The sequence below is a fragment of the Schistocerca nitens genome, chromosome 5, assembly GCF_023898315.1.
Source record: "Schistocerca nitens isolate TAMUIC-IGC-003100 chromosome 5, iqSchNite1.1, whole genome shotgun sequence".
Taxonomy (NCBI): domain Eukaryota; kingdom Metazoa; phylum Arthropoda; class Insecta; order Orthoptera; family Acrididae; genus Schistocerca; species Schistocerca nitens.
The window spans coordinates 244,221,891-244,249,248 of record NC_064618.1 but is presented as its reverse complement, the minus strand read 5'-3'; the positions used below and the strand labels follow the sequence as shown (position 1 = coordinate 244,249,248).

Genomic DNA, 27,358 nt, shown 5'->3' with positions numbered 1-27,358 from the left:
AAATAGTTGGGTGTAACAGTTTGTTGGGATATGAAATGGAATGGTCATTAAGCTGTTGTTAGTAAAGCATGCAGCTGACTTTTGTTTATTGATGGGATGCAAGGGAAGTGCATTCAGTTAACAAAACTCTCATATGTCCCTTCATAAAATATTACTCAGGTGTGTGGAAGCTGTAGCAGATAAGACAAACACAGGATGTTAAATATATACAAAGAAAGATGTTATGAATGGTCACAGGTTTGGTTGACCAATTGGAAAGTGTCAAGTAGATGCTGAAAAACTTGAACTGGCAGAGCTTGAAGGAAATGCTATATTCTGTGAAATCCTTACAACGTTTCAAGAACCAGGGAAGAATTTGTGACTCACTACCACCCCCTATGTAATGCTCCCATAGTGATTGCAAATACAAGACCAGATATTTACTTTATATACAGAGGCAGTAAAGCATTCATTCTTCCCATTCTCCATAAACAAAAGAAATAAGAAGAAGAACAGTGAGAAGTAGCCCCTGCCTGCACTTCACAGTGGTTTGTGGAGTGTTGATGTTTATGTAATTTAGATGGAATCGATAGGTCTGCTTACTATATATGTCCAACATCTGTGGATATCAACATAACAGAATGGATACAAAGTGTTGTTCAAATTAGAGCAGTTAAAAAGGCTGCCACTGTGTTATAAATACTCTCTAAGAAAAAAAGAGGAAAGGATGCACAATGAAGGAATTATTTGAATGGGATGGAAATCATTGGATGTGACATGCATGTACAGACAAACATATGATTACAGTCTTAGAAAAATTTGACGATTTGTTCAAGAGAAAGAGCTTCACAAATTGAGCAAGTAAATATGTAGGTCCACCTCTGGCCCTTATGCAAGCAGTTATTCATCTTGACATTGACTGATAGAGTTGTTGGATGTCCTCTTGAGAGACATCATACCAAATTCTGTCCATTTTATGTATTAGATCTCAAAACCTTGAGCTGGTTGGAGGATCCTGTCAATAATGCTCCTAACATTCTCAATTTATGGAGAGATCCAGTGACCTTGCTGACCAAGGCATGGTTTGGCAAACTCCAAAGGCAAGTAGTAGAAACTCTCACCCTGTGTGGGCAGGCATTATCTTACCTGAATGTAACTGCAGGTTGACTTGCCATGAAGGGCAACAAAGTTTGATAAAGAATAGCCCGTACTTAGTGCTATGCTGTAAGGGTGCTGCAGGTGACAACCAAAGGTGTCCTACTGTGAAAAGGAATGGCACGTCAGACCATCACTCATGGTTGTCAGGCTGTATGGTGGACAACAGTCAGGTTGGTAGCCCACTGCTATCCAGGGCAGTGGTGTATAATTCTTATAGAGTCCCAAACAATCTAATCAATTAATTACTGTATAAATCAGGAAATGCATAGGGTGGTTTCTCTGTTGGCTGATGACTCTGCTTGCATTAATGACAAGGAGCAAATATCTCTTAGAATAAGATGTACTTATGAAGCTGCTGGTTTTAAATGTGTAACAAAAAGAGAGTTTTTTTTTTTAAGCTTCATGGATTTTCACAGATATCTTGTAGATGTTATATGTTATTATATAAGTCATGAAAAGGTTAGAATTAGTCACAACTGTGCTTGTAAGTTTTAGTGTTTCACAGATCTTGCTCAATTAAGGATAAAAATGATGATGTTCAACAAAAGATCAGAGATAAAATTCCAAAATATATATGTTTTCATTCCATTTCTCTTTGGTTAAACACAGTGGTCAATGACCTCAATAATATGACAGGACCCAGGAACAAATTATAAAGAATAAATCAAGTAATTCTATTTTTAGAGCACTCACCCTGAGAAGGAACAAAATTCCAAACATTTTACATCTGCATCTTCAATACGTTTTATAGAATGTATGTGACTGCTTTCTAAATATTTTTGTAACATCAAATAAGCTCTAAGAAGTCTTCTGTTGACTATAAGGTGAAACATGGTTGTCCATAAGCATTCCTATTGGACACTGTGGCATCGTCTTTACCATTAGGCAAGTACCTCAAATTTATTTCATGGTGTTCTTCATGGCAAGAGCTTCTTGGAAATAAGCTAAACTCAATGGCTTTTGACTTATGTTCTGTACACCAAAATTTAAAGATGGAACTTTGGGAGTTTTATCTTAAAGACAGTGTGGAAATAGAAGATAATTCACTGGCTGTTTATGTTAAGTATTATGACTTTCTGGAAATTAACATCCAAGTGCCTAGAATCTCTGCAGGACAAACTTAACAATGAGACAGCTCTATTGCAGAGGTGCTCTTTTTATTCCTTATTTGGACTCTGGTTACGTCACTTGAATCAATTTTCACAAATATCAATAAGAGATCATTCAATCCAATTTTCATTTATTCCAGACTTATGAAAAATATTTTCATCAAGGTTATGGAGAAAATGTCTTTAGTTTCATGGCATTGAAAACATTTTCAATGAATGCCAACACACTGAAAACTTTGAAGAAGAAATCAAAAGCCGGTCTGCTTTATAGAGAAACAAAGATTGTGAAAAAGGCGAGTGATAAACTTTAAGGATCTGCAGTTTCCCTTTATGTTCAGAGGTCTTCTGTATTATGTGGCAGTTCTGCACACTATGTGTACTTTTGAATCATTTAGCACTCTCATGGAAAAGGAAGACGTGTGTGAGGAGGACTCCTAATGAGGCATGACTGTCAAATTTGTACTTATTAAGTATTCACATATAGAGAAACAGACAACTGGCAAAAATGCATAAAATTTTAGTTCATTTCAGTTTTTACATAACATCTAACATTTGACACTAAAGTTCAACACCAGTTCTTCTTATTAGCAATGGCCCTTGTTGTTTTTTCTGTTGTTCTGGATAAATGAAATGAAGACAGCAGAAGACTGTAATAAAACTTATAATGAAGATAAGTGTGTCTGTCTAAACCCCCCATGAGCCATGGACCTTGCCATTGGTGGGGAGGCTTGCATGACTCAGTGATACAGATAGCCGTACTGTAGGTGCAACCACAATGGAGGGGTATCTGTTGAGAGGAGAGACAAACACATCATTCCTGAAGATGGGCAGCAGCCTTTGCAGTAGTTGCAGGGGCAACAGTCTGGATGATTGCTTGATCTGGCCTTGTAACATTAACCAAAACGACCTTGCCGTGCTGGTACTCCAAACAGCTGAAAGCAAGAGGAAACTGTTGCTGTAATTTTTCATGAGGGCATGCAGCTTTACTGTATGGTTAAATGATGATGGCATCCTCTTGGGTAAAATATTCAGGAGGTAAAATAGACCCCCATTCGGATCTCTGGGTGGGGACTACACAGGAGGATGTCGTTATCAGGAGAAAGAAAACTGGTGTTCTACGAATCGGACCTTGGAATGTCAGATCACTTAATTTGGCAGGTAGGTTAGAAAATTTAAAAATGGATATGGATAGGTTGAAGTTAGATATGGTGGAAATTAGTGAAGTTTGGTGGCAGGAGGAACAAGACTTCTGGTCAGGTGAATACAGGCTTATAAGTACAAAATCAGATAGGAGTAACGCAGTAGTAGGTTTAATTATCAATAAAAAAAATTGGAGCACGGATAAGCTACTATGAACAGCATAGTGAACACATTTTTGTAGCCAAGATAAATATGAAGCCCATGCCTACCACAGTACTACAGATTTATATGCCAACTACCTCTGCAGATGATGAAGAGTATGAAGCACTGTATGAAGTGATAATAGAAGGTGTATATGACCTGGGAGATCCGGGAATTTTTCTACCTGAGAGAAAAGTGGGAAAAACCTGGGAATTTTTTAGAATTTTTTGTTGTTTTAGTATTCAGTTATTTTTGTAATTTTGACTGGTAAGAACTGATACATTAACGAAGGATATTACTGTATCTCACAACTGCAGAATAATGCTGCAGCATTAAAACATGAACGAGAGAAAAAAAGGAAAATAAAACTTAAATTGCAAAGGAAATGTGCCATATAAAATAACACAGTGATCATACAAGCGTCTGCCAACAGCAAAATGTGTCAAAGGCTTTCGGAAGACTATGCAATGCTTCATAACAACAAATTGCCTCCGATGAGCGTGACGTCACAACTGTTTACGTTAGACTCATTTAATCAGTTACGAGCGGGAACATGCAAACGCATGGTTGAGTTGCATATGAGTAGTACCTTCTCCCACTTCTGGCTACAGAAATGTGGCTGTGGGCTGTGTAAGCAGCAGTAGCAGCAACCAGGCACATGGTACCCATCAAAATTTTACTGGCACGTCCAAGATGCCACATTCATTGTGTGGAGCAGGCCCAGATCTGGTGGAGGTGTGGGGGCAAACCAGGGTATCTGAACCAGGCGCAATTTCAGGAGGAGGGGGCAAATTCATATTCTTGAGGAAGAAAACCTTGTTTGACAAAGCACCTAGCATCCAGCGACGTCGGTCTATCGATTATTCATATAATTTTGTAACGCACCGCTGCTGGTTTTTGAACACATTCTAAGTTGATTTCTGAATGAATTATAAGTTGATTTTTGAATGCGTGCATAGTGTACATGATGTCTGCACCACGGGAATCCTCATCACATCTAGAAAGAAACTTTCCTGCAGACAAAACGGGATGGGGCTATACGAGCTGAGCGGAATAAAGTCAAACATGTGAATGCTAACTGCTGCTTGTTTATGTGGTTGATTTGGTTTGCAAATGTTCAGCTTTGATATAATTACTAGCGAAATCCATAGATTCGGACTACCAGAGTGGAAATAAACGACTAACAGGAATAACAAGTAAGAAAGATTAAGTATCATCTTCTCGGTGTATCCAAGAAAGTGAAATTTTGACAGAGAGGGTTTTGGCCAGATTGCTACACTAAACAGGGCACGGCTGGTGGCTGCTTAAGTTCTATTCTGCGAGTAGCGTGGAAAACGCGTTGTACGAACACATAATAACACCTAACCAGAGAATAGTCGCTGGATAACTAAACCAGTGATTGTGGCAGGATTAGTAAAGTTAACCAGAGAATGAGTTTTGACAGTGGTAGGAATAGTTTCAGAATTAGTGATGACAAGACTGTTTGTTAGAACTATTTGTATTAACAGCTTTTTCAGTATTAGACAATGACATTTCTATTTTTTATGTAACAAAGCGTTTGACATACTGTGATAAGGTAATAGTTCTTTGCAGAAAGGAAAGCACACCATGTCCATCTGTCGCAAGATTAGAGAGAAAAATCGCTAAGACCTAAGGATTGAAGAAATGTAAAATGTCTTGCCTGTCTCTTGTCTTAACTGGTTTTAGGTATCCTATATATAATTTTATGTCACACAAAACGGCAAGCAGGAGAGGCGCTACAGGACATTATAATTTACACTGTCCTGAAATAGTTTGATGGCGTCCATTACAAAATATACATGTTTGAGTTCCACAGAGCAAAATACAGTGAGGTGCGGTATAAGAATGTTGTTTGAAGAGGCGTGACACTGCAGTGCACACTTACAACCAAATAGCGTGTCTTACATTTCCTCGAAGATATATGTTTTATGTATCAGACTCTTCATAAAGATGTGTGCTACAAAATGAACTTATTTTTGAAAAGTCCTTTTTTAAAAAAAAAAATTTGATGTTCTGATGCGCAGAGCAGTCTGAATGGCTAGGGAGCTATCAAGTGAATTGAAATACATTCACATAATTACGGAAGGCTAAAGTATGTTACTAGTTTCAGATTTTATTTTATTTCCACCTTTCTGACAGTCAAGCATTAATTCCCTTGCAGAACAGTTAAGTTAGTTTTGTCAGTTTGCTAAAGAAATTTGGCTTTTATTAAGCTTTCCTTCTGAGGCAGTCAAATTTGAAACGAAGTGTTTAATTCCACACTGTTGGCTAGTTTCAACTGTTCGCTTCATTTCAAGTGCATGTTTTCATCTTCTAGCACGTATGGCATTATGCCATAATAAAGAACCAAACATGAGAAGCTGGTAATACAAATAGTAACCAAGACTGGTGTGGTTCTGGTCCTCCAAGAAAATTTACGTCCCGAAACCCACAATGAAAAGCTTCATATCATGTTGAGGCCTATGTCATAGGGAATCTGGACATACGAATGCACACTGTAAGGCGAACTATGCACTTTAGTATGGTTAATAATAAATGAAAAGCACCAGTTTGCTTTTGTTCTACAAAAGCAAACTGCTGCTTTACATTTATTATTATAATGTTGTTCTACCAAGAACCGACGGAAGATTCTGTTAATTTAGTATGATTCATGAAATTCCGACGCTCTTGCAGTATCCTCTGATGTCTTGCTTCTTTTATGATACACTACTGGCGATTAAAATTGCTACACCAAGAAGTAATGCAGATGATAAACGGGTATTCATTGGACAAATATATTATACTAGAACTGACATGTGATTACATTTTCATGCAATTTGGGTGCATAGGTCCTGAGAAATCAGTACCCAGAACAACCACCTCTGGCCATAATAATGGCCTTGATACGCCTGGTCATTGAGTGAAACAGAGCTTGGATGGTGTGTACAGGTACAGCTGCCCATGCAGCTTCAACACGATACCACAGTTCATCAAGAGTAGTGACTGGCGTATTGTGACGAGCCAGTTGCTCGGCCACCATTGACCAGACATTTTCAATTGATGAGAGATCTGGAGAATGTGCTAGCCAGGGCAGCACTCGAACATTTTCTGTATCCAGAAAGGCCCGTACAGGACCTGCAACATGCGGTTGTGCGTTATCCTGCTGAAATGTAGCGTTTCGCAGGGATCGAATGAAGGGTAGAGCCATGGGTCATAACACATCTGAAATGTAACGTCCACTATTCAAAGTGCCATCAATGCGAACAAGAGGTGACCGAGATGTGTAACCAATGGCACCCCATACCATCACGCAGGATGATAAGCTAGTATGGCGATGACGAATACATGCTTCCAATGTGCGTTCACCACGATGTCGCCAAACACAGATGTGACCATCATGATGCTGTTAACAGAACCTGGATTCATCCAAAAAAATGACGTTTTGCCATTTGTGCACCCAGGTTCGTTGTTGAATACACCATCGCAGGTGCTCCTGTCTGTGATGCAGCATCAAGGGTAACCGCAGCCATGGTCTCCGAGCTGATAGTCCATGCTTCTGCAAGTGTCGTCGAACTGTTCGTGCAGATAGTTGTTGTCTTGCAAACTTCCCCATCTGTTGATTCATGGATCGAGACGTGGCTGCACGATCCGTTACAGCCATGCGGATAAGATGCCTGTCATCTCGACTGCTAATGATATGAGGCCATTGGGATCCAGCAGGGTGTTCTGTATTTCCCTCCTGAACCCACCAATTCCATATTCTGCCAACAGTCATTGGATCTCGAACAATGCGAGCAGCAATGTCGCGATATGATAAACCGCAATCGTGGTAGGCTACAATCCGACCTTTATCAAAGTCGGAAACGTGATGGTACGCATTTCTCCTCCTTACATGTGGCATCACAACAACGTTTCACCAGGCAACGCCGGTCAACTGCTGTTTTTGTATGAGAAATCAGTTGGAAACTTTCCTCATGTCAGCACGTTGTAGGTGTCGCCACTGGCGCCAACCTTGTGTGAATGCTCTGAAAAGGTAATCATTTGCGTATCACAGCATCTTCTTCCTCCCGGTTAAATTTCGCATCTGTAGCACATCATCTTTGTGGTGTAGCAATTTTAATGGTGAGTAGTGTATAATGTAAGATCTTGTAATGTTTTACAGATACGAACATATGGGATTCCTACTTCACCGTAGCTGCCCAAGAGCGGTGATGCCTCTTATCTGGTGTCCTGTGGCAACTGCTGAAATGAATCTATTTCTAACAGTTTGTGGGAAAATATTGTGAATTGTTGTTCAAAAAGTGTTATTTTCAAAGTAAATTTTCCTCTTATGCAAGATGAACTATATGCGAAAATGTACGATGAATTTCTAAAATCACAGAGCATTTGCTCTCTTTTAAAAGTCAACTCTTTGATGATGAGCCATTTAGAAGAATTTTGAGCCCAGGGCATCAGAGATTTATGCCAGTATTAAAAATTTTACTGGCATATTTGTGTAATGTATCTTAAAGTGTAACATGCGCTAAACAGATCAACATTAATGTGAAAGCTTAGCTTCTCTTGTAGTTTATTAATCTTCAAGACAAATATTATATGTGAAAGCTTTGCTTTTCATGTAGCAACACCACTTGCATTAATTTAAACCATTAACATCTCCTGTTGGTGGAATTCGAATTTATACTTTCATAATACGAAAATATGCAGCATACATGTTGCTGCACATCAAAGATCTTTCCAAAACGTGTTTTTTCCCCGAGTTTTGTTTTCTTAAGTTCCGGGAAATGCTGCGCTGCTGTATGAAACCATATCCATTCAAAGGATAAGTTTTACAGTTCTGAGGGAAAGTATACTGTCACTTAACATGGAAAAAGTGTATTTTCACCCGGGAGAAAATGTATTTTTAACCGGGAGATCTGGTAAAAATCCGGGAATTTTTTTTCTTGTCTGCATATACACCCTGTAATAGAAATTGTTCAGATAGTTAAGGGAACCAGGTTTTGAACTGTAAGACATTTCCAGGGGCATAAGTGGACACTGACCACAATTTATTGGTTATGAACTGCAGATTAAAACTGAAGAAACTGTAAAAAGGTGGGAAGTTAAGGAGATGGGACCTGAATAAACCTAAGGACCAAAGGTTGTATAGAGTTTCAGAGAGAGCACAAGGGAACAATTGACAAGAATGGGGGAAAGAAATACAGTAGAAGAAGAATTGGTAGCTTTGAGAGATGAAATAGTGAAGGTAGCAGAGGCTCAAGTAGGTAAAAAAATGAGGGCTATTAGAGATCCTTGTGTAACAGAAGAGATATTGAATATAATAGAGGGAAACATTCCACATGGGAAAAATATATTAAAAAACAAAGATGATGCAACTTACCAAACAAAAGCGTTGGTACATTGATAGAAACAATAACAAACACACACACAAAATTCAAGCTTTCGCAACCCATGGTTGCTTCATCAGGAAAGAGGGAAGGAGGGGGAAAGACAGAAGGATGTGGGTTTTAAGGGAGAGGGTAAGGAGTCATTCCAATGCCGGGAGCGGAAAGACTTACCTTAGGGGGAGAAAAGGACAGGTGTACACTCGCACACACACACATATCCATCCACACATATACAGACACAGGCAGACATACGTAAAGACAAAGAGGTTGGGCAGAGATGTCAGTCGAGGCGGAAGTACAGAGGCAAAGATGTTGTTGCATGACAAGTGATGTACGAGGGGCGGCAACTTGAAAGTATCAGAGGTTGAGGCCTGGTGGGTAATGGAAACAGAGGATATATTGAAGGGCAAGTTCCCATCTCCGCAGTTATGATAGGTTGGTGTCGGTGGGAAGTATCCAGATAACCCGGATGGTGTAACACTGTGCCAAGATGTGCTGGGTGTGCACCAAGGCTTGTTTAGCCACAGGGTGATCCTCATTACCAACAAACACTGTCTGCCTGTGTCCGTTCATGCGAATGGACAATTTGTTGCTGGTCATTCCCACATAAAAGGCTTCACAGTGTAGGCAGTTCAGTTGGTAAATCATGTGGGTGCTCTCACACGTGGCTCTGCCTTTGATCGTGTACACCTTCCGGGTTACAGGACTGGAGTAGGTTGTGGTGGGAGGGTGCATGGGACAGGTTTTACACCGGGGGCGGTTACAAGGGTAGGAGCCAGAGGGTAGGGAAGGTGGTTTGGGGATTTCCAAAATTTCCCCAAACCACCTTTCCTACCCTCTGGCTCCTACCCTTGTAACCGCCCCCGGTGTAAAACCTGTCCCATGCACCCTCCCACCACTACCACCTACTCCAGCCTGTAACCTGGAAGGTGTACACGATCAAAGGCAGAGCCACGTGTGAAAGCACCCACGTGATTTACCAACTGACCTGCCTACACTGTGACGCATTCTATGTGGGAATGACGAGCAAAAAACTGTCCATTCGCATGAACGGACACAGGCAGACAATGTTTGTTGGTAATGAGGATCACCCTGTGGCTAAACATGCCTTGGTGCACGGCCAGCACATCTTGGCACAGTGTTACACCGTCCGGGTTATCTGGATACTTCCCACCGACACCAACCTATTATAACTGCGGAGATGGGAACTTGCCCTTCAATATATCTGCTCTTCCTGTTACCCATCAGGCCTCAACCTCCGCTAATTTCAAGTTGCCGCACTTCGTACATCACTTGTCATGCAACAACATCTTTGCCTCTGTACTTCCGCCTCGACTGACATCTCTGCCCAACCTCTTTGTCTTTATATATGTCTGCCTGTGTCTGTATATGTGTGGATGGATATGTGTGTGTGTGCGAGTGTACACCTGTCCTTTTCTCCCCCTAAGGTAAGTCTTTCTGCTCCCGGCATTGGAATGACTCCTTACCCTCTCCCTTAAAACCCACATCCTTCCATCTTTCCCTCTCCTTCCCTCTTTCCTGATGAAGCAACCGTGGGTTGCAAAAGCTTGAATTTTGTGTGTGTGTTTGTGTTTGTTATTGCTTCTATCAATGTACCAACGCTTTCGTTTGGTAAGAAGAGATATTGAATTTAACTGATGAAAGGAAAAAATACAGAAATGCTGTAAATGAAGCAGGTGAAAAGGAATGCAAACGTCTCAAAAATGAGGTTGGCAGGAAATGCAAAATGGCTAAGAAGGGATGGCTAGAGACAAATGTAAGGATGTAGAAGCATGTATCACTAGGGGTAAGATAGATACTGCCTACTGGAAAATTAAAGAGACATTTGGGGAAAAGAGAACACTTGTATGAATATCAAGAGCTCAGATGGAAACCCAGTTGTAAGCAAAGGGAAAACAGAAAGGTGGAAGGAGTATATAGAAGGTCTATACAAGGGTGATGTACTTGAGGGTAAAATTATGGAAATGGAAGAGGATGCAGATGGAGATGAAATGGGAGATACGGTACTGTGTGAAGAATTCGACAGAGCACTGAAAGACCTAAGTCAAAACAAGGCCCCCGGAGTAGACAACATTCCATTAGAACTACTGATACCTTGGCAGAGCCAGCCCCGAATAAAACTCTACCATCTGGTGAGCAAGATGTATGAGACAGGTGAAATACCCTCAGACTTCAAGAAGAATATAATAATTCAAATCCCGAAGAAAGCAGGTGTCAACAGGTGAGAAATTTACTGAATTATTAGTTTAATAAATCACAGCTGCAAAATACTAACACGAATTCTTTACAGACGAATGAAAAAACTGGTAAAAGCTGACTTCAGGGAAGATCAGTTTGGATTCCATAAAAATGTTGGAACAAGCAAGGCAATACTGACCCTACAACTTATCTTAGAAGATACATTAAGGAAAGGCAAACCCACATTTCTGGCATTTGTGTACTTAGAGAAAGCTTTGGACAATGTTGATTAGAATACTCCCTTTCAAATTCTGAAGGTGGCAGGGGTAAAATACAGGGAGCAAAAGGCTATTTACAGTTTGTACAGAAACCAGATGGCAGTTATAAGAGTCAAGGGGTATCTAAGGTAAGCAGTGGTTGAGAAGGGAGTAAGACAGGGTTGTAGCCTATCCCCGATGTTATTCAATCTGTACATTAAGCAAGCAGTAAAGAAAAATATGGAGTAGGAATTAAAATCCATGGAGAAGAAATAAAAACTTTGAGGTGTGTCGACAATATTGTAATTCTGCCAGAGGCAGCAAAGAACCTGGAAGACAGTTGAACAGAATGGACAGTGCCTGAAAAAAGGATATAAGAGGAACATCAACAAAAGCAAAATGAGGATAATGGAATGTAGTCGAATTAAATCAGATGTTGCTGAAGGAATTAGATTAGGCCATAGGCAGTCAAAATAGTAGATGAGTTTTGCTGTTTGCAAAATAACTGATTATTGGTTGAAGTAGAGTGGATTTAAAATGTGGACTATCTAAGGCAAGAAAGCTTTTCTGAAGAAGAGAAATATGTTAACATCGAGTATAGATTTAAGTCTCAAGATGTCTTTTCTGAGAGTATTTGTAGGAGTGTAGCCATCTATGGAAGTGAACCATGGATGATAAATAGTTTAGACAAGAAGAGTATAGAAGCTTTCAAAATGTGGTGCTACAGAAGAATGTTGAAGATGAGATAGATCACATACCTAATGAGAAGGTATTGAATAGAGTTGGGGAGAAGAGGAATTTGTGGCACAACCTGAGTAAAAGGAGAGATCGCTTGGCTGGAGACATTCTGAGGTATCAAGGGATCAGCACTATAGTATTGGAAGGAAGCGTGAAAGGTAAAAACCGTAGATGGAGACCAATGCATGAATACACTGAACAGATTCAGAACGATGTAGGTTGCAGTAGTTACTCAGAGAGGAAGAAGCTTGCACAAGATTGAGTAGCATGGAGACCTGCATCAAACCAGTCTCTGGACTGAAGACCACAACAAACAAGTGTGTCTATTTCTCGCAGGTAATTTGCATTCATACAGCCCTAAAAAGTTAAATGAAAGCACAGAAATCCCCTATATGAGAAATTATCTGTATTTTCTGAACTTTCATCATTAATGACTAATGGCCATTATGTCTTATTTGGCATATTCACATTAAATGCAATCCTCTTGATACAGGTGATATGAGAATTGCTACCAGTGTTGAACTAAATTCCTCTTTTCATGGAATTTAGCACTGTTTGCATTTATGCCTGATTCATGTAAGTGTGTCAGATTTTCAGCCTTACAACATGATTTTTGTATTGGGGGAGAAAAATAAATTGTACAGAACCAGGTTTACCCATACAAACAGTCATGTGCATTAAGGTACCCATATCTGGGACACAGGAAGGTGCACTGGCTCTGGATCGAATCTGCCTTGCTCACTGGGTTCAGTATGTTGGATAGCCTGGATGTGGTTTTTAGCCTGTTTTCCACATTCACCATGGAAAACTAAGCTGATTCCCATGTCCCACCTCCAGTATGTTATGTACAAACACTTTGGGAAACTGTCGCATTAATTTGTGAGTGGTGACCCCATTGTCATGATAGCCTATATACTGTTATGGTTACTTCTCCATGAAACTGGAGAAGTACTATATTAGTCCCAAGCTGGCATTGACTGGATAAAGGAGGAGGAATGTGATAAAGGTTCTGGAGGAATGTGAATAAGGTGTCCTCACCTATAGGTACCCACATGGCACCATCCTATGCTAACCTATTCATGGGCCATCTAGAGGAATCCTTCCTAAAAACCCAGAATCCTAAACCCCTCACCTGTTTCAGATTCACTGATGACATCTTTGCTATCTGGTTTGAAGGTGAGGACACATTACTCACATTCCTCCACAACCTCAACAACTTCTCCCCCATTTGCTTCGCCTGGTCCTTCTCAACCCAACAAGCCACCTTCCTAGATGTTGACCTCCGCCTCAGAGATGGCTACATCAGTACTTCCATCCATATCAAACCTACTAACCACCAGCAATACCTCCACTTCAACAGCTGCCACCCGTTTCATACCAAGAAGTCCCTTCCGTACAGCCTAGCCACCTGTGGTTGTCGCATCTGCAGTGACGAGCAGTCCCTCTCTAAATATACCGAGAGTCTCACTGAAGCCTTCAGTGACTGTAATTATCCTTGTACAAAAACAAATCTCCCATGCCTTATCTTTCCAGTCTCCCACCACCTCACAAAAAGTCCCACAGTCCGGCCACAGAGGAACATTCCCCTCGTAACTCAGTACCATTCGGGACTGGGGCAACTGAATTACATTCTCTGCCAGGGTTTCGATTACCCCTCGTCTTGCCCTGAAATGATAATTGCTCTACCCACTATCCTTCCCACCCCTCCTACCGTGGTAGTCCGCCGTCCACCAAACCTACACAATATACTCATCCATCCTTACACAACCCCTGCTCCCAATCCCTTACCTCATGGCTCATACCCCTGTAATAGACCTAGATGCAAGACCTGTCCTATACATCCTCCTACCACCACCTACTCCAGTCCGGTCACTAACATTACCTATCACACCAAAGGCAGGGCTACCTTTGAAACCAGTCATGTGATCTACAAGCTAAGCTGCAACCACTGTGCTGCATTCTATGTAGGCATGACAACCAACAAGCTGTCTGTCCACATGAACGGCCACCAACAAACTGTGGCCAAAAAGCAAGTGGACCATCCTCTAGCTGAACACACTGCCAAACATGATACCCCTCATCTCAGTGACTGCTTCACAGCCTCTTCCATATGGATCCTTCCCACCAACACCAGCTTTCCTGAATTGCACAGGTGGGAACTTTCCCTGCAATACATATGTTCCCATAACCCTTCTGGCCTCAACCTTCGTTAGTCACTGTCCTCACCCATACAGCCCCCTCCCTGTTCCCATTCCAGCACTACACAGCCGTCATTTTACCGCCACACCCAGTCTTTTAATTTCTTTAATTTTTATTTTTATTTCTCTCCTTTCCGCTACTTACCCCCTCCCTCCTCCACACCTTCTCTCCTACCCTTCATCTAAAGTGCAACACTTCACTGTCCACCACTCCCACCATACTATCCCTTCTTCTCCCTGCCCCAGCCTCCTCCTTACCCCCACTCAGTTGCCACTCCCATCATGCACTGGTGCTGCTGCTCACAGTGTAGTTTCAGCTCTCTGAGACTGCAGATGTGTGTGCAAGTTGCACTTGCATGAGCGTGTGTGAGTGTGTGTGTATGTGGGTCTACTGCTGACAAAGGCCTTAATGGCCAAAAGCTATAATTGTGTGAATCTTTTTATTGTGCCTATCGCGGCTCAGCATCTCCGCTATATGGTGAGTAGCAACTTCCCTTCTCTCATAAAGTTTTATGTATGTTGAAAGCAGTCATGATCTGTTACGGAATTGTTCATGAATTGCTTATTGTGACCTTTCTTGTGTGCTCCATTAAAAGCTTTAGGATATTGTGATATAATGTATTATTGACTGTATGATCTTGAGGAATGAACGTCCTCCAGACAATGCTGTTCCTGTTGAAGAAGCAGCGTGACAGGGACTTAACTTAATGATTTACATTTTAATTCCCCCACCTAACCATTCCACCCCATCCCATCCCCACCACCTCTAGGGTAAGGGAGAACCCTTGCAATATGACAACTGCTGTTCAGTTTCAAATGAGATGCCCATATGCCCATAAACACAACTTTCACTGCCACTGACAAACTTTAAAAAAATCTGTGGTTCCTCTTGAAGCTATTTTGACTTCCTGCAGACTTTCTATCAATGCTTTATCTGTTCATTACCTAGATGTTGAAGTATATTTGCCAAAGATAAACCCAACCACTCAAACTGGCTCTCATAACCATTTATACCCAAATTCTAATTTTGGGAGCTTCTAGACAGAACTTCATATTTAATGCCTGCAGCCTACATTTTTAGTGATAGTATTTGTGAGAGTGAGTTAAGTAGTAACAAGTGTATGTTTTTATTTCAGGGTTCACGGTGGACATTTCAAGCTTCACGTATGCGTGGGGATTTTCTGGGAATGCAGCTGATACCCGATCAGATGCAGGTCCTAAATCCTGCGATTGTTCTAGTACTAATTCCCTTGTTTGACAGATCAATTTATCCTGTAATTGGATATAACAACACAGTGTCATCACTTTTGACGAAAATGTTTGCTGGTGGCATCATTGCAAGTTTTGCTTTCATCACTTCTGGAGCGATAGAGATTAAACTAGAGGTATACTATTTCTGTAGAGGTAACACAATGTTTTACATCAGTGTTGACTGAATTGTAACATATATTGAAAATGTGCATTTCACAGTAAGATGTGTATGTCTACTTAAAAGTTCTTGAATACAGCCTGGAGCAAATATTTACTTTTATCAGTACTATATTTGTAAGTGATCAAAATCTACTATAAGTCACTACAATCTGCTCTATATCTAATTTTATAGCAGCAGATTTTCAGTTCCATAAAACTACTAACAAGAACACATGCTGTCAGAGGATCAGTTTCTTCAAGTTACAAAGGAAAAAGAAGCATTAATTTAATTCACCATTGTAGTTTGATATACCATGATAGCAATGTTTATAAAAAAACCTTTATTGATGTGCAACAATTTTTGTTTATTCAGTAATGAATTTTTCTAGCCTTGCAAGCACTTTGTGATGGCTCTTTGGCGTAACTGGAGGTAAAATACAGAATGTGTGTGGTGACTGTCTAGTTTCCTCTTCCTCAGATATGCATAAATGAAACTTAATGCAACAGAGGAGAAAAAGAAAATTGTAGCTACTCATTTAAAACAAAGCTAGCATTCTGTGTCATATGCTTGTTGATTTCTACTCTCTCTAGTAGTGGCATGTTTTTATCATTCTTAGATGTACAGGGGATAGGCAAAATAATGTGAACACCTGTACTTACTTGGGAATGGTTTATTAATAAGGGTTTGGATCCCCATTGACCCATAATATAGCTATGATTTTTCTTGGAATACTGGCATATAATGAGTGTTAGTTCCAGTGCACTGTAATGCTGCTCTTCAATCAGAACCTCTGCTAACACCTGTAGCAATGAGGGAGGCAGAAATCTGCTCTGGAGTCTGCGCTCCAATACTGCCCTCAAAGGTTCAATAATGTTAAAGTCAGGCATCTGCGCTGGCCAGGGAAAGCACTTCAGTTGAGTTGCATGCTCCTGATATCACGATTGTACTGTCCTGGCTGGGTGAAGGGGTACATTATCGTCCTGAAATACGGCAGCATTGTTGGGGAACAACATTGAATCATGGGGTGCACCTGAAACCTAAAATGTTCTCATAATCATTGGGTGTAACACGGCCATCGAGAGTAATGATGGGACCAGCAGAATACCATGCTATGGCTGCCCACACCATCACAGTTCGCGTTAGCATATGACAATCTCTGTCACTTAGTCTTGATATGTGTTTACACTATACAGTGATATCCTTCCATGTTTGGTGTAGGCCGTCATGACTGCTGAAACAGTTGCTCTTGAGACATTCAATAAGTTGGCTGTCTTGGTTACTGATGCCCCAGCTGATCGGGACCCCACAATCTGCCCTCTTTGGAACTCTGTTAGCTCCTTCACTGCACATCAACCTCGGTCTCTGAATGCAAATACAAAGTGTGCACTACTTGTAAACAACCTTCAGTGATGCCTAGTCTGTACTAAACATGCAGAGTCCAGCACAACACATGCCTTACCTGCATTGTTGAGTGTCAAACACAACTATTCCATTACTACCACTGTTCACATTATTTTGCCTATCCCCTGTATGTCACATTGTATGTGAAATGTGTTTAATACCATCTTCACAGTTTCTAGTGTTGTAACTTTTGTATTACCTAATACTTGTCTCACCTATTTTATTTTATCTCCGGTTGTGACAGTCAATAATCACATGATAATGGTGTAATAAGCCTAAAACTGAGTAGTGAATAAATAAAAATTGTTGTAGGCCAGCACCAAGCAGTCATTTCATTCAAGTCCTCTGGACCAGGCACTGATCACAGTAATGTTCCACCAATCAGAGCTGTCGCTAAGGAAACCATCAGAATCTTCGACACAATGCGACTGCCAGTAACTGCTGCACGTGCAGTAGTGGTCCACCAATCAGAGTTCTCGCTAAGGAAACCATCAGAATCTTCAACACTATGCAACTGTGAGTAATTGCTCCACATGCAGCTGCCCGTGCATACCTCAGGCATTGCCAGGAAGTGTTTATCTACACCAGTGTTCAATCACTCTGGTGTGATAAATGACACTGGAAATTGCAGAGGGCTTTGATATGGATCATTGCCACTACTTTACGTTCTAACTGTTCAACTCCAGAGTGAACTCTGACCTCAATTTGTCCATTACTGGCGCTCACTTACAAATTTGTGTAAAATCCGTGATTACCATGAGCCACCATAAACAGTCTTTGTAAATAACACTCCAAGAAGGGGCTTCTGTGTAAATGTTTTTAATAAATTTGTTCTGTACTGTTTACTTGGGCTGCATTCTCATTGTGCCTGCACTGGAAGGAAACATCTCAAATGGTGATTAGGTATTTGTCCATGAACCTAGCTTTTCATGCTTGTACTATGCCCCAGGTAAACAGTGGCCTGTACACTGTAGGTTTGCCGATATTGACTTCCATACCAGCATGTCTAACTCCTCAGATGTTACTGCCCAGGTACTGCTGCTGCTGCTGCTCCAGAACGCCCAACATGCCATGGAAGCAATCGTAGAGAAGATGGCGGTCATCAGCATAATGCCCCTGGAATTCTTTGACCACATGTCACACATGAATTCCCTGGTGAAATGATCCTGGATGGCACTTCCACCATTGCAAACATTTGACAGAAAATTTGAGCCATGGCCAAACTACATGGCCAGAATGGGGAAATGCTTTTGGCTTTGGTATCTCAGGTGATGCTCAGCAGTGCCTATTCTTTTTGGTGTATGGAGGGCCTGAAATTTACCACTTACTGCAGCAGCTCAACCTGGAAGTAGAGCACCACACTCTCCCACTCTCCATGATTAATGTCCATCCATCATCAATGTCTACCACATCCCAAAAATTGAAGACATGACATGCTTTGCAGGAGGCAAGTTTTCACTGCAGGGTGTTTACTTTCAGTTCCGTTTGGATGAAGTGTTGTGAAATATTTTAGTGATCAACATTCCTGTTGGTCTTTCTGCTATAACAGGCTTCCTGTTGGCATCACCAGTGCCTCAGCTAATTTTCAGTGATATTTAGAAAATCTGACTTTTGATGTGCCCAGAACAGCCAATTATCTGGGCAACATGATTGTTATTGGTAGAAAGCTCAAGATTTAATGACTGACATAGACACCCTATTTGTTGTATTCCAGCAGGCCAACTTCAAGTGCAACAAGGAAAAATGCTGATTTCTTTTACCACAGGTCAAATGTCTAGGCCATGTCTTAAGTGACTGAGGAATGAAGCCCATGGCACACTACATTCAAGCTATCCAGAAACTTCCCACCCTTAAGGACACTAAATAACTCTCCAATCTATGTTATGTCAACTCAATTACTGTAGAAAATTCATTCCCCCTGCACCAGCCATCGGTTACTATGGAAAATGTGAAATGGAATTGGACTTACAAATGTGACAAAGCCATCAGGGATCTAAAACAAGTTGTTCATTATCCAGCGTGGCTTGCAGTTGAGATTGACACCAACATTGCCAGTGTGGCAGCATTTTAATCCTGTCAGAGTAAAAAAGCAGCACCCGCTCAGTGATGTATGCCTTTGCCAGATACCTCAGACATGCCACAATTTAGATTTTGCAGGCCCCTTTTTGGGTTATTTCTGGTTCATTGTTATCAATGCAGGTGGTGGATTCTGTAATAACTTCAAGTTGAACAAACATATTTCAAGGAAGACACAATACATGAAAGTCACAGATCAAGTAAATAGAGTAAGACGTGTGTACACTTTAACAGTCAAATCATAACTGAGTCCAAGTCTAGCTGACTCTGGCTGGCTGGCCGCTTAGGTGGCGCTGCTGCTGCATGGCTGGCAGACAGTGCCGCATGTAGAGGATGTGCGTAACTGTGTGGCAGCACTTTGAAAGATCAGCGAGTCACAACACTTCCCCCCCCCCCACCCCTTTGAATTTTTTGCACAGGTCTTCATGGAGGTGGCCTGTAGATTGCTAAAGTCCATAGGTGTTGTTTGATTGGCCATAAAGTCTTGAGGAGGAGGCTTCCCGTACTGCGGAAGTGTCCCCGATGATAATGGGTCGAGATGACAGGAGACGTGGGGGTTGAATCTGCTGGGGCTCCATGCACCAATCTGCCCGTTGCGGCAAGTCCAGTTGTTATAACAGGAGACATGGGCGATGTGTCCATGTCCGTAGGAGAAGGAGGCGAGTAGAGTTGCTCCGACAGATGATGGTCATTTGGTTCCTGCATGGGCATGTCTCCTGGTGGCGTCAGTTCTTGTGCTGGCACCGATATGATGGTGAGAGGACTGTGTTGTGGGTAATGAGAGATTCCAGTATCCCGAGCATCAGGTAGAGCCGAAGGTAGTGTAGGGGCATCCAGAACAGGCGTTGCCAGCACACGAGGTTGAAGCTGGTCCAAATGACGCACTGCAACACCCGTGTCTGTCTGGATTTCATACAGGCGTCAGCCACAGTGTCGTAAGATGCGGCCAGGACTCCATTTTGGCTGCCTGCCATATCCCCGTACCCAAAAAGGTCGTTGCTGGTGAACCGGCCAAGTGAAGGGACCCGCAGCCGTGAGGTGGAAGGCCGCAGAAGATGAAGTAGCGTGCGGGGCTGTCGGCCATGTAAGAGCTCAGCCAGGCCTTGGTCGCCCATGGGGGTGAAATGGTAAGAAGCCAGAAATTGAAGTGCATCATCAGCAGCAGAAGAAGTCAGGAGTTTCCTCATCTGATCCTTAAATCTGTGGACCAGTCGTTCAGCCTCACCATTTGACTGTGGATGGAACGGAGGGGCCGTGACGTGCATGACAGTGAGACGGGTACAAAAATCCGCAAAATCGGAAGAGGCAAATTGCGGACCATTATCAGTAACAAGAGTAATGGGAAAGCCTTCCAAAGAGAAAATGCGAGCTAGAGCATTGGTGGTTGCTGCGGTGGTAGGCGACGTGCAACAGACAATGAAAGGAAAGTTATAGTAGGCGTCAATAACGAGAAGCCAATAAGTACCTAAAAAAGGTCCCGCAAAATCAGCATGAATATGCTCCCAGGGCTTCTCAGGTGGAGGCCACGGTGACAAAGATGACTTAATGGCAGCGGCCTGTGACGCACAAGGGCCACAGGCAGCGATCATGTGTGCGATTTCAGAGTCGATGCCGGGCCAGTACATATGACAGCACGCCAGAGATTTTGTGCGAGACACACGCCAGTGCCCTTGGTGAAGGAGGTGCAAGACCGAAGCATGCAAAGACGCAGGTACCGCAACACGTGGCGAGGCATTTTCGGTGGAAAAGAGGTTAACACCATCACTAGCCGTGAGGCAGTAACGCAAAGCGTAGTAGTTCCGCAACGGATCAGAAGTCTTAGCAGACAGACAATCTGGCCAACCATTCTGAATACATCGTAAAACCCAGGAGAGGGTAGGGTCAGAACCTGTAGCAGCCGCCAGCTGGTCCCCGGTGATGGGGAACCCGTCCACAACCCACTGCTCGGCCACATCCAGGTGGAAACACAAAAGTTCGTACCTATCGAATGCCAGATCAGGACCCATGGGAAGGCGAGACAGAGCATCAGCATTTGCATGTTGAGCCGTCGGCTGGAAATGAATCTCATAATTGAAACGAGACAAGTAAAGAGCCCAACGCTGGAGGCAGTGTGCAGCCTTGTCGGGAAGTGATGTTAATGGATGAAACAAGGAAACATGTGGTTTGTGATCCATAACAAGATGAAATTTGGATGCATGGAGAAAAACAGCAAACCTATGAAGAGCATAAATAATGGCCAAAGCTTCTTTTTCAATTTGAGAATACTTTTGTTGGTCATCCGTGAGCGTTTTGGAGGCATAAGCAAAGGGTTGTTTAGAACTGTCAGAAAAACGGTGTGCAAGGACTGCACTGACCCCGTATTCAAAGGCATCCGTGGCAAGAACAAGATGTTGGCCAGGTCGATAAGTAGCCAGGCACCGGGCCTGTTTCAGCATAGTCTTCAATTTTTGGAAAGCCGCATCGCATGACGTGGACCAGTGAAAAGGCACATTTTTATGCAACAGGCGATGCAACGGCTGAACCACTGAAGCAGCAGATGGTAAAAAATTGTGATAGTATGCTATTTTCCCCAAGAAGGCCTGCAGTTCCTTAACAGGTGTAGGGTGAGGAAGGGCATCGATCACAGCGACAGTTTGCCAAAGCTGACGAGTACCATCCCGAGAGAGTTGAAACCCCAAGTACGTGATAGACGCCTGAAAAAATTTTGATTTCTGAAGATTACACGTAAGACATGAAAAAATGTGCAGAGATTTTGAAGATGTTTGTCAGTGGTGGAGCCAGTGACAACAATGTTGTTCTGGTAATTTGTGCACCCAGGGACAGTGAGTAATAATTGTTCCAAGAATTGCTGAAAGAGAGCATGGGCACTGGCAACATGGCAAACGTTGGTATTGATAGAGGTCGAAAGGCGTGTTAAGGACCAGAAATTGCCAGGAAGCAGCATCGAGAGGAAGTTGTTGATAAGCTTCTGACAGGTCAAGTTTAGAAAAATACTGACCTCCAGCAAGTTTAGTGAACAATTCTTCAGGTCGAAGCATAGTGTAAGTGTCGATAAGGCATTGAACATTTACAGTGGCTTTGAAATCGCCACAGAGACAAATATCACCATTTGGCTTAGCAATGACAACAACAGGAGAGGACCACTCACTGGAAGTGACAGGAAGCAAGCCCCTGAAGCAGTGAGACGAACCAGCTCCCGTTTGACCTGATCACAAAGGGCCACAGGAATGGGCCGAGCCCAAAAAAACTTAGGCCGGCAGTGGATTTGAGCGTGATATGAGCTTCAAAGTTGTTTGCATGGCCTAACCCAGGAGAAAAAAAGGACGAAAATGTCATCGACAAGGAATCCAATTGAGCATAAGGAATAACATCAAAGATGATATTGACTGAGTCATCTAAGGAGAACCCAAAAACGCGAAAGGCATCAAAACAAAAAAGATTCTCCATGTTACTATGGTCCACTACAAATATGGGAACAGTGCGAACGGCAGATTTTTAAGATAGCTCAGCATCAATTTGTTCCAAGAGAGAAATTTTCTGTTTATTGTACGTCCGTAATTGCCTAGTGACTGGTGACAGGATTGGAGAACCCCACTCAAGATACATCTGAGAATTGATGATAGTGGCAGCAGAACCAGTATCCACCTGCATTCGAACATCTTGACCAAGTATTTGGACAGTGAGGAATAACTTCCCTGAAAGGGAAGAAGTACAATTGACAGACAACGCAGAATCAGAATCAGCGTCATGTTCATGAACATCATGTATGCGGTCGGATTTGCAAACAGATGACACATGACCTTTTTTTTTTTTTTGCATTTGTGACACACGGCCCAACATTGTGGACAATCTTCTCGTGAATGTTTTGTAAAACACCACGGACATGAAGGAAGTTGCCGTGGGTTTTGCTGCAGTTTCTTAGAGGTTTGTTTACAGTTAGGCTGAGGCTGCACTTGTGAGCATACTGTGGCCCACGTCGGCTGGCAGGGACATGCTACACACTTTGTCAACATCGCACAGAGGTTGTATTTCCCCGTCACCCCATGCCTCTATTTGTGCTCCAGCGGTGAGAGAAATTTCAAAAGACTGAGCGATGGATAGGACTTCATCTAGAGTCAGATTTGCCAACTGAAGGGCACGTTGCCTAACTTCTTTGTTCTTTGTCGGTCGCCGATCGGATAATAGCATCCCATACCATGGAATCAGCGTAGGATTCTTTGTGAACTTCAGTAACATATTGACCCTTTCTACTGAGACCATGAAGTTCAGCAGCCGAAGTGCGATAGAATTGATTCAGTTGTTTTTGACAGGAATAAAAGACCACATGTGTTTGCTTTTGAAAATAGACGGACAGAAGTGAACACATTTCAGCAAAGGACAAAGACACAGGATCTTTCAAAGGAGCCAATTGCGACAACAACTGATACATTTGAGGTGAAATCCATGAAAGGAACAGAGACTTACATGTTTGTTCGTCTGCGACATGAAATGCCAAGAAGTGCTGTCGAAGATGTTTTTCGTAATCAGACCAGTCTTCTGCCGTCTCATCGTAAGGAAGAAAAGTAGGTAGAGACAACGACGAGAGACGCCCCGCATTTGATGCCGCGACAAAATCACGAATTGCATCTGTGAGAAGCGTTTGCTGTTCTATGAGACCTTGCAATAGTTGCTCTAAAGTAGCCGTGGAAATATGTGGGTCAACGATGGAAAAGAAAAATCCCATCCTCGGCACCAATTGTAATAGCTTTAAGTTGAACAAATATATTTCAAGGAAGACGCAATACATGAAGGTCACAGATCAAGTAAACAGAGTAAGACGTGTGTACACTTTAACAGTCAAATCATAACTGAGTCCAAGTCTAGCGACCACTGGCTGGCTGGCTGCTCATGTGGCGCTGCTGCTGCATGGCTGGCAGACAGCGCCGCATGTAGAGGACGCGTGTAACTGCGCGGCGGCACTTTGAACGATCGGTGAGTCACAACAGATTCTCTTATGCATCACACATGTTGTCCCCATCATCATTTTAAACAATTAAAGCTCTGACACATATTTTTTTTCCATCAAGGGGCTCCCAGAAACTATAGTCACTGTTCATGTCTACTGAATTTTCCACTTTTTTTTCCATCAGTGCATCGCCTTGGTGCGCATGGTATCCTTCCAGCCAGCATCCAGTGAACTGGCAGTATGGTTTGCCCACACTTTTGAATCACACTTAGCCAGACTGCACCTACACCATGCTCTGGGCGAAATGCTGACCCTTTTTCAAGTCTCATACCTCCACCCCACAAGAAGGAGCTAGCCTAGATGAGAAACTACATGGTAGGCCACACCATCCACAACTCCCCATCCTGCATTCTACCAGATCAACCCCCCCCCCCTCCCAACCCTGAACCCCCCACCCCCACCATCACCTCCTCAGCAGACATCCCACCACCATTACTATATCAAGGATGAGGTCTGGGCACTGGTCCAGTCTAAGAACTGCCGATGGTGGGTGCTGGCAGTTATCACCCCTCCTTTGGATCAGACAACTTCACACGACTCCACATGCCACAAATATATTTACTATCTGCATGCCCCCTACCTCCCACACCCCCAGGCTTGCTGATCCCTCCAGCAACCAGTAGTCTTTCAAAGTCTTTTTTATAGTGCTGGACTAACCCCTCCCCCTCCCAGGACCATTTGCTATGCCATCCAGTTAGCGCCTCAGTAGGTCACACAGCCTCCAGCTTACAGGGAGATTGGCCCTCCAACAACCCAGGTGACCTGGGGGAGGGAAGGATACTGTGTGTGGGCTGTTGACCCTCTCTTTGTCTGCAACCCCACCATCATGGGACTGGGCTACCCATTGAAGCCAGAAGGGCCACACCTACAGACAACAGATAGATATGCTCACCAGGCTGACAGACAACAGGATGAATAACACCAGAGGTCACTGGCCCAGCAGACCTGCTGGCTGGCTCAGGTCTTGTGGTTGCAAATAGGTCCTGCTCAGCTGTATCCTGGCACTGCCGCAACATTTAGGTTGCTACCAAGATGTGCCAGGCAGTTATTACTTTCAAGTCCTCTGGGCCAGGTGCTGACCAAAATAGTGGTCCATCAGTCAGAACTTCCACTAAGGAACCCATTGGAATTTGCAACACTATGCCACTGCCAGTGACCAAGGTCTGTGCAGGTGCCAGTACCTATCTCAGGCATCACATACCAGAGACTGTGGAGCACTTTGGTATTGGCCATCACCAGTGCCTTACAATGTAACTGTTCAACTTCAGAGTGAACTCAGACTTTGACTTTGTCCATTATTGTGGCTATCTACCCACTTATGAGCTCATTGATTACTATGAGCTACAGTTCTTGTAAATAATTTACTACAAGAAGAAGCTTTTGTTTATGTGTTTCTTAATAAACTTCTTCTGCATTGTTTACCTAGGCTGTGCTCTCATTGCGCCTCAACTGGTGTAGGACGTATCGCTAATGATACTGTGGTATTGAGATATCAGATGTGCCCCTCCCCCAACCTATCCATATTTGTCATGAGAATTGATCTTGGGTAGGTCGAGGTTGAAACATATGTATTGCTAATCTGTTATTATGAAACTGGGACAATGAGTTCAAATTGTATTGTGTAGGTTATTAACTACTGAAAGGATGACAGAAAAGCTCCTCACTGATCTGACTTACCACTGAACAACAAATAGTTGTTGTTCTAACGTCTGTATCTCTCAAGATTATGATGTTTCTTTCTTTGTATCCTAAGATAGAAAGGATCACAAGGGTCTATCAACTTGGGGAATGTAATGTTCCCAATATGCTAAATGATGAAACAGTTCAGCATAATAACATGAAACTGGGCTGTTCCCAGCCATTGACCTCCCTTTCTACTCACTGGTCCCTATGGACACTGCTGACAGGAAGTTAGTAATGACTAATGTCCTAGTCAGGTCTTCCTGAGACAGAAGCCAACAGGCACTGTGTCAAGAACTGGCCACAAAAGCCTCAACAATTTTGTTCCCTATTTAAATCCACCTGACATAGTGAGCAATGGCCAAAGGAAGCCATGCAGATGGACTCTCAGCAACGCTTATCCATTTTGTACAGTCAGTTTGTAATTGTGTAATGCTTTAATGCTCTAACCATACCTAGGACATGGCAATTCAAATTATCAGTGTTATCTATGAGCCACTGAAGCATCTATCGCAAAGTCTGACGATTAATGTGGAAGTTGCCATGCAGTGAGGAAATTTGCACCACGGAGTTGTAAAATCACATCACTGGCACAAAAGCCATATGTCAGCAGTCATATAGCTTGGCATCAGAAACTGTATGAAATAGCATGAAGGTCAAAGTGATTGTTGTTTCACTTCTCAATAAAACTTTTTTGCTTAGCTAATCACTTGAAGTGAAGATATTTCAGTCTCACACAAAAATTAGGAAAAGTATCTGATTTTTCTAACAGCTGTCATAATGTTAAACTGATATACTGCATTTAGAAGAGCCTTGGATGTACACTCCTGGAAATTGAAATAAGAACACCGTGAATTCATTGTCCCAGGAAGGGGAAACTTTATTGACACATTCCTGGGGTCAGATACATCACATGATCACACTGACAGAACCACAGGCACATAGACACAGGCAACAGAGCATGCACAATGTCGGCACTAGTACAGTGTATATCCACCTTTCGCAGCAATGCAGGCTGCTATTCTCCCATGGAGACGATCGTAGAGATGCTGGATGTAGTCCTGTGGAACGGCTTGCCATGCCATTTCCACCTGGCGCCTCAGTTGGACCAGCGTTCGTGCTGGACATGCAGACCGCGTGAGACGACGCTTCATCCAGTCCCAAACATGCTCAATGGGGGACAGATCCGGAGATCTTGCTGGCCAGGGTAGTTGACTTACACCTTCTAGAGCACGTTGGGTGGCACGGGATACATACGGACGTGCATTGTCCTGTTGGAACAGCAAGTTCCCTTGCCGGTCTACGAATGGTAGAACGATGGGTTCGATGACGGTTTGGATGTACCGTGCACTATTCAGTGTCCCCTCGACGATCACCAGTGGTGTACGGCCAGTGTAGGAGATCGCTCCCCACACCATGATG

At 42.8% G+C, this 27,358-nt stretch overlaps 1 protein-coding gene across 1 annotated transcript in view; it reads left to right on the top strand.

The window, feature by feature from the left end:
• LOC126260366 (solute carrier family 15 member 2-like) overlaps positions 1-27,358 on the top strand; it is a 276,933-nt gene that overhangs the window by 149,041 nt on the left and 100,534 nt on the right. The window contains exon 8 of the mRNA XM_049957694.1: positions 15,500-15,748. Coding sequence (XP_049813651.1) covers positions 15,500-15,748 — 249 coding nt within the window. The remainder of the gene's footprint in view (positions 1-15,499; positions 15,749-27,358) is intronic.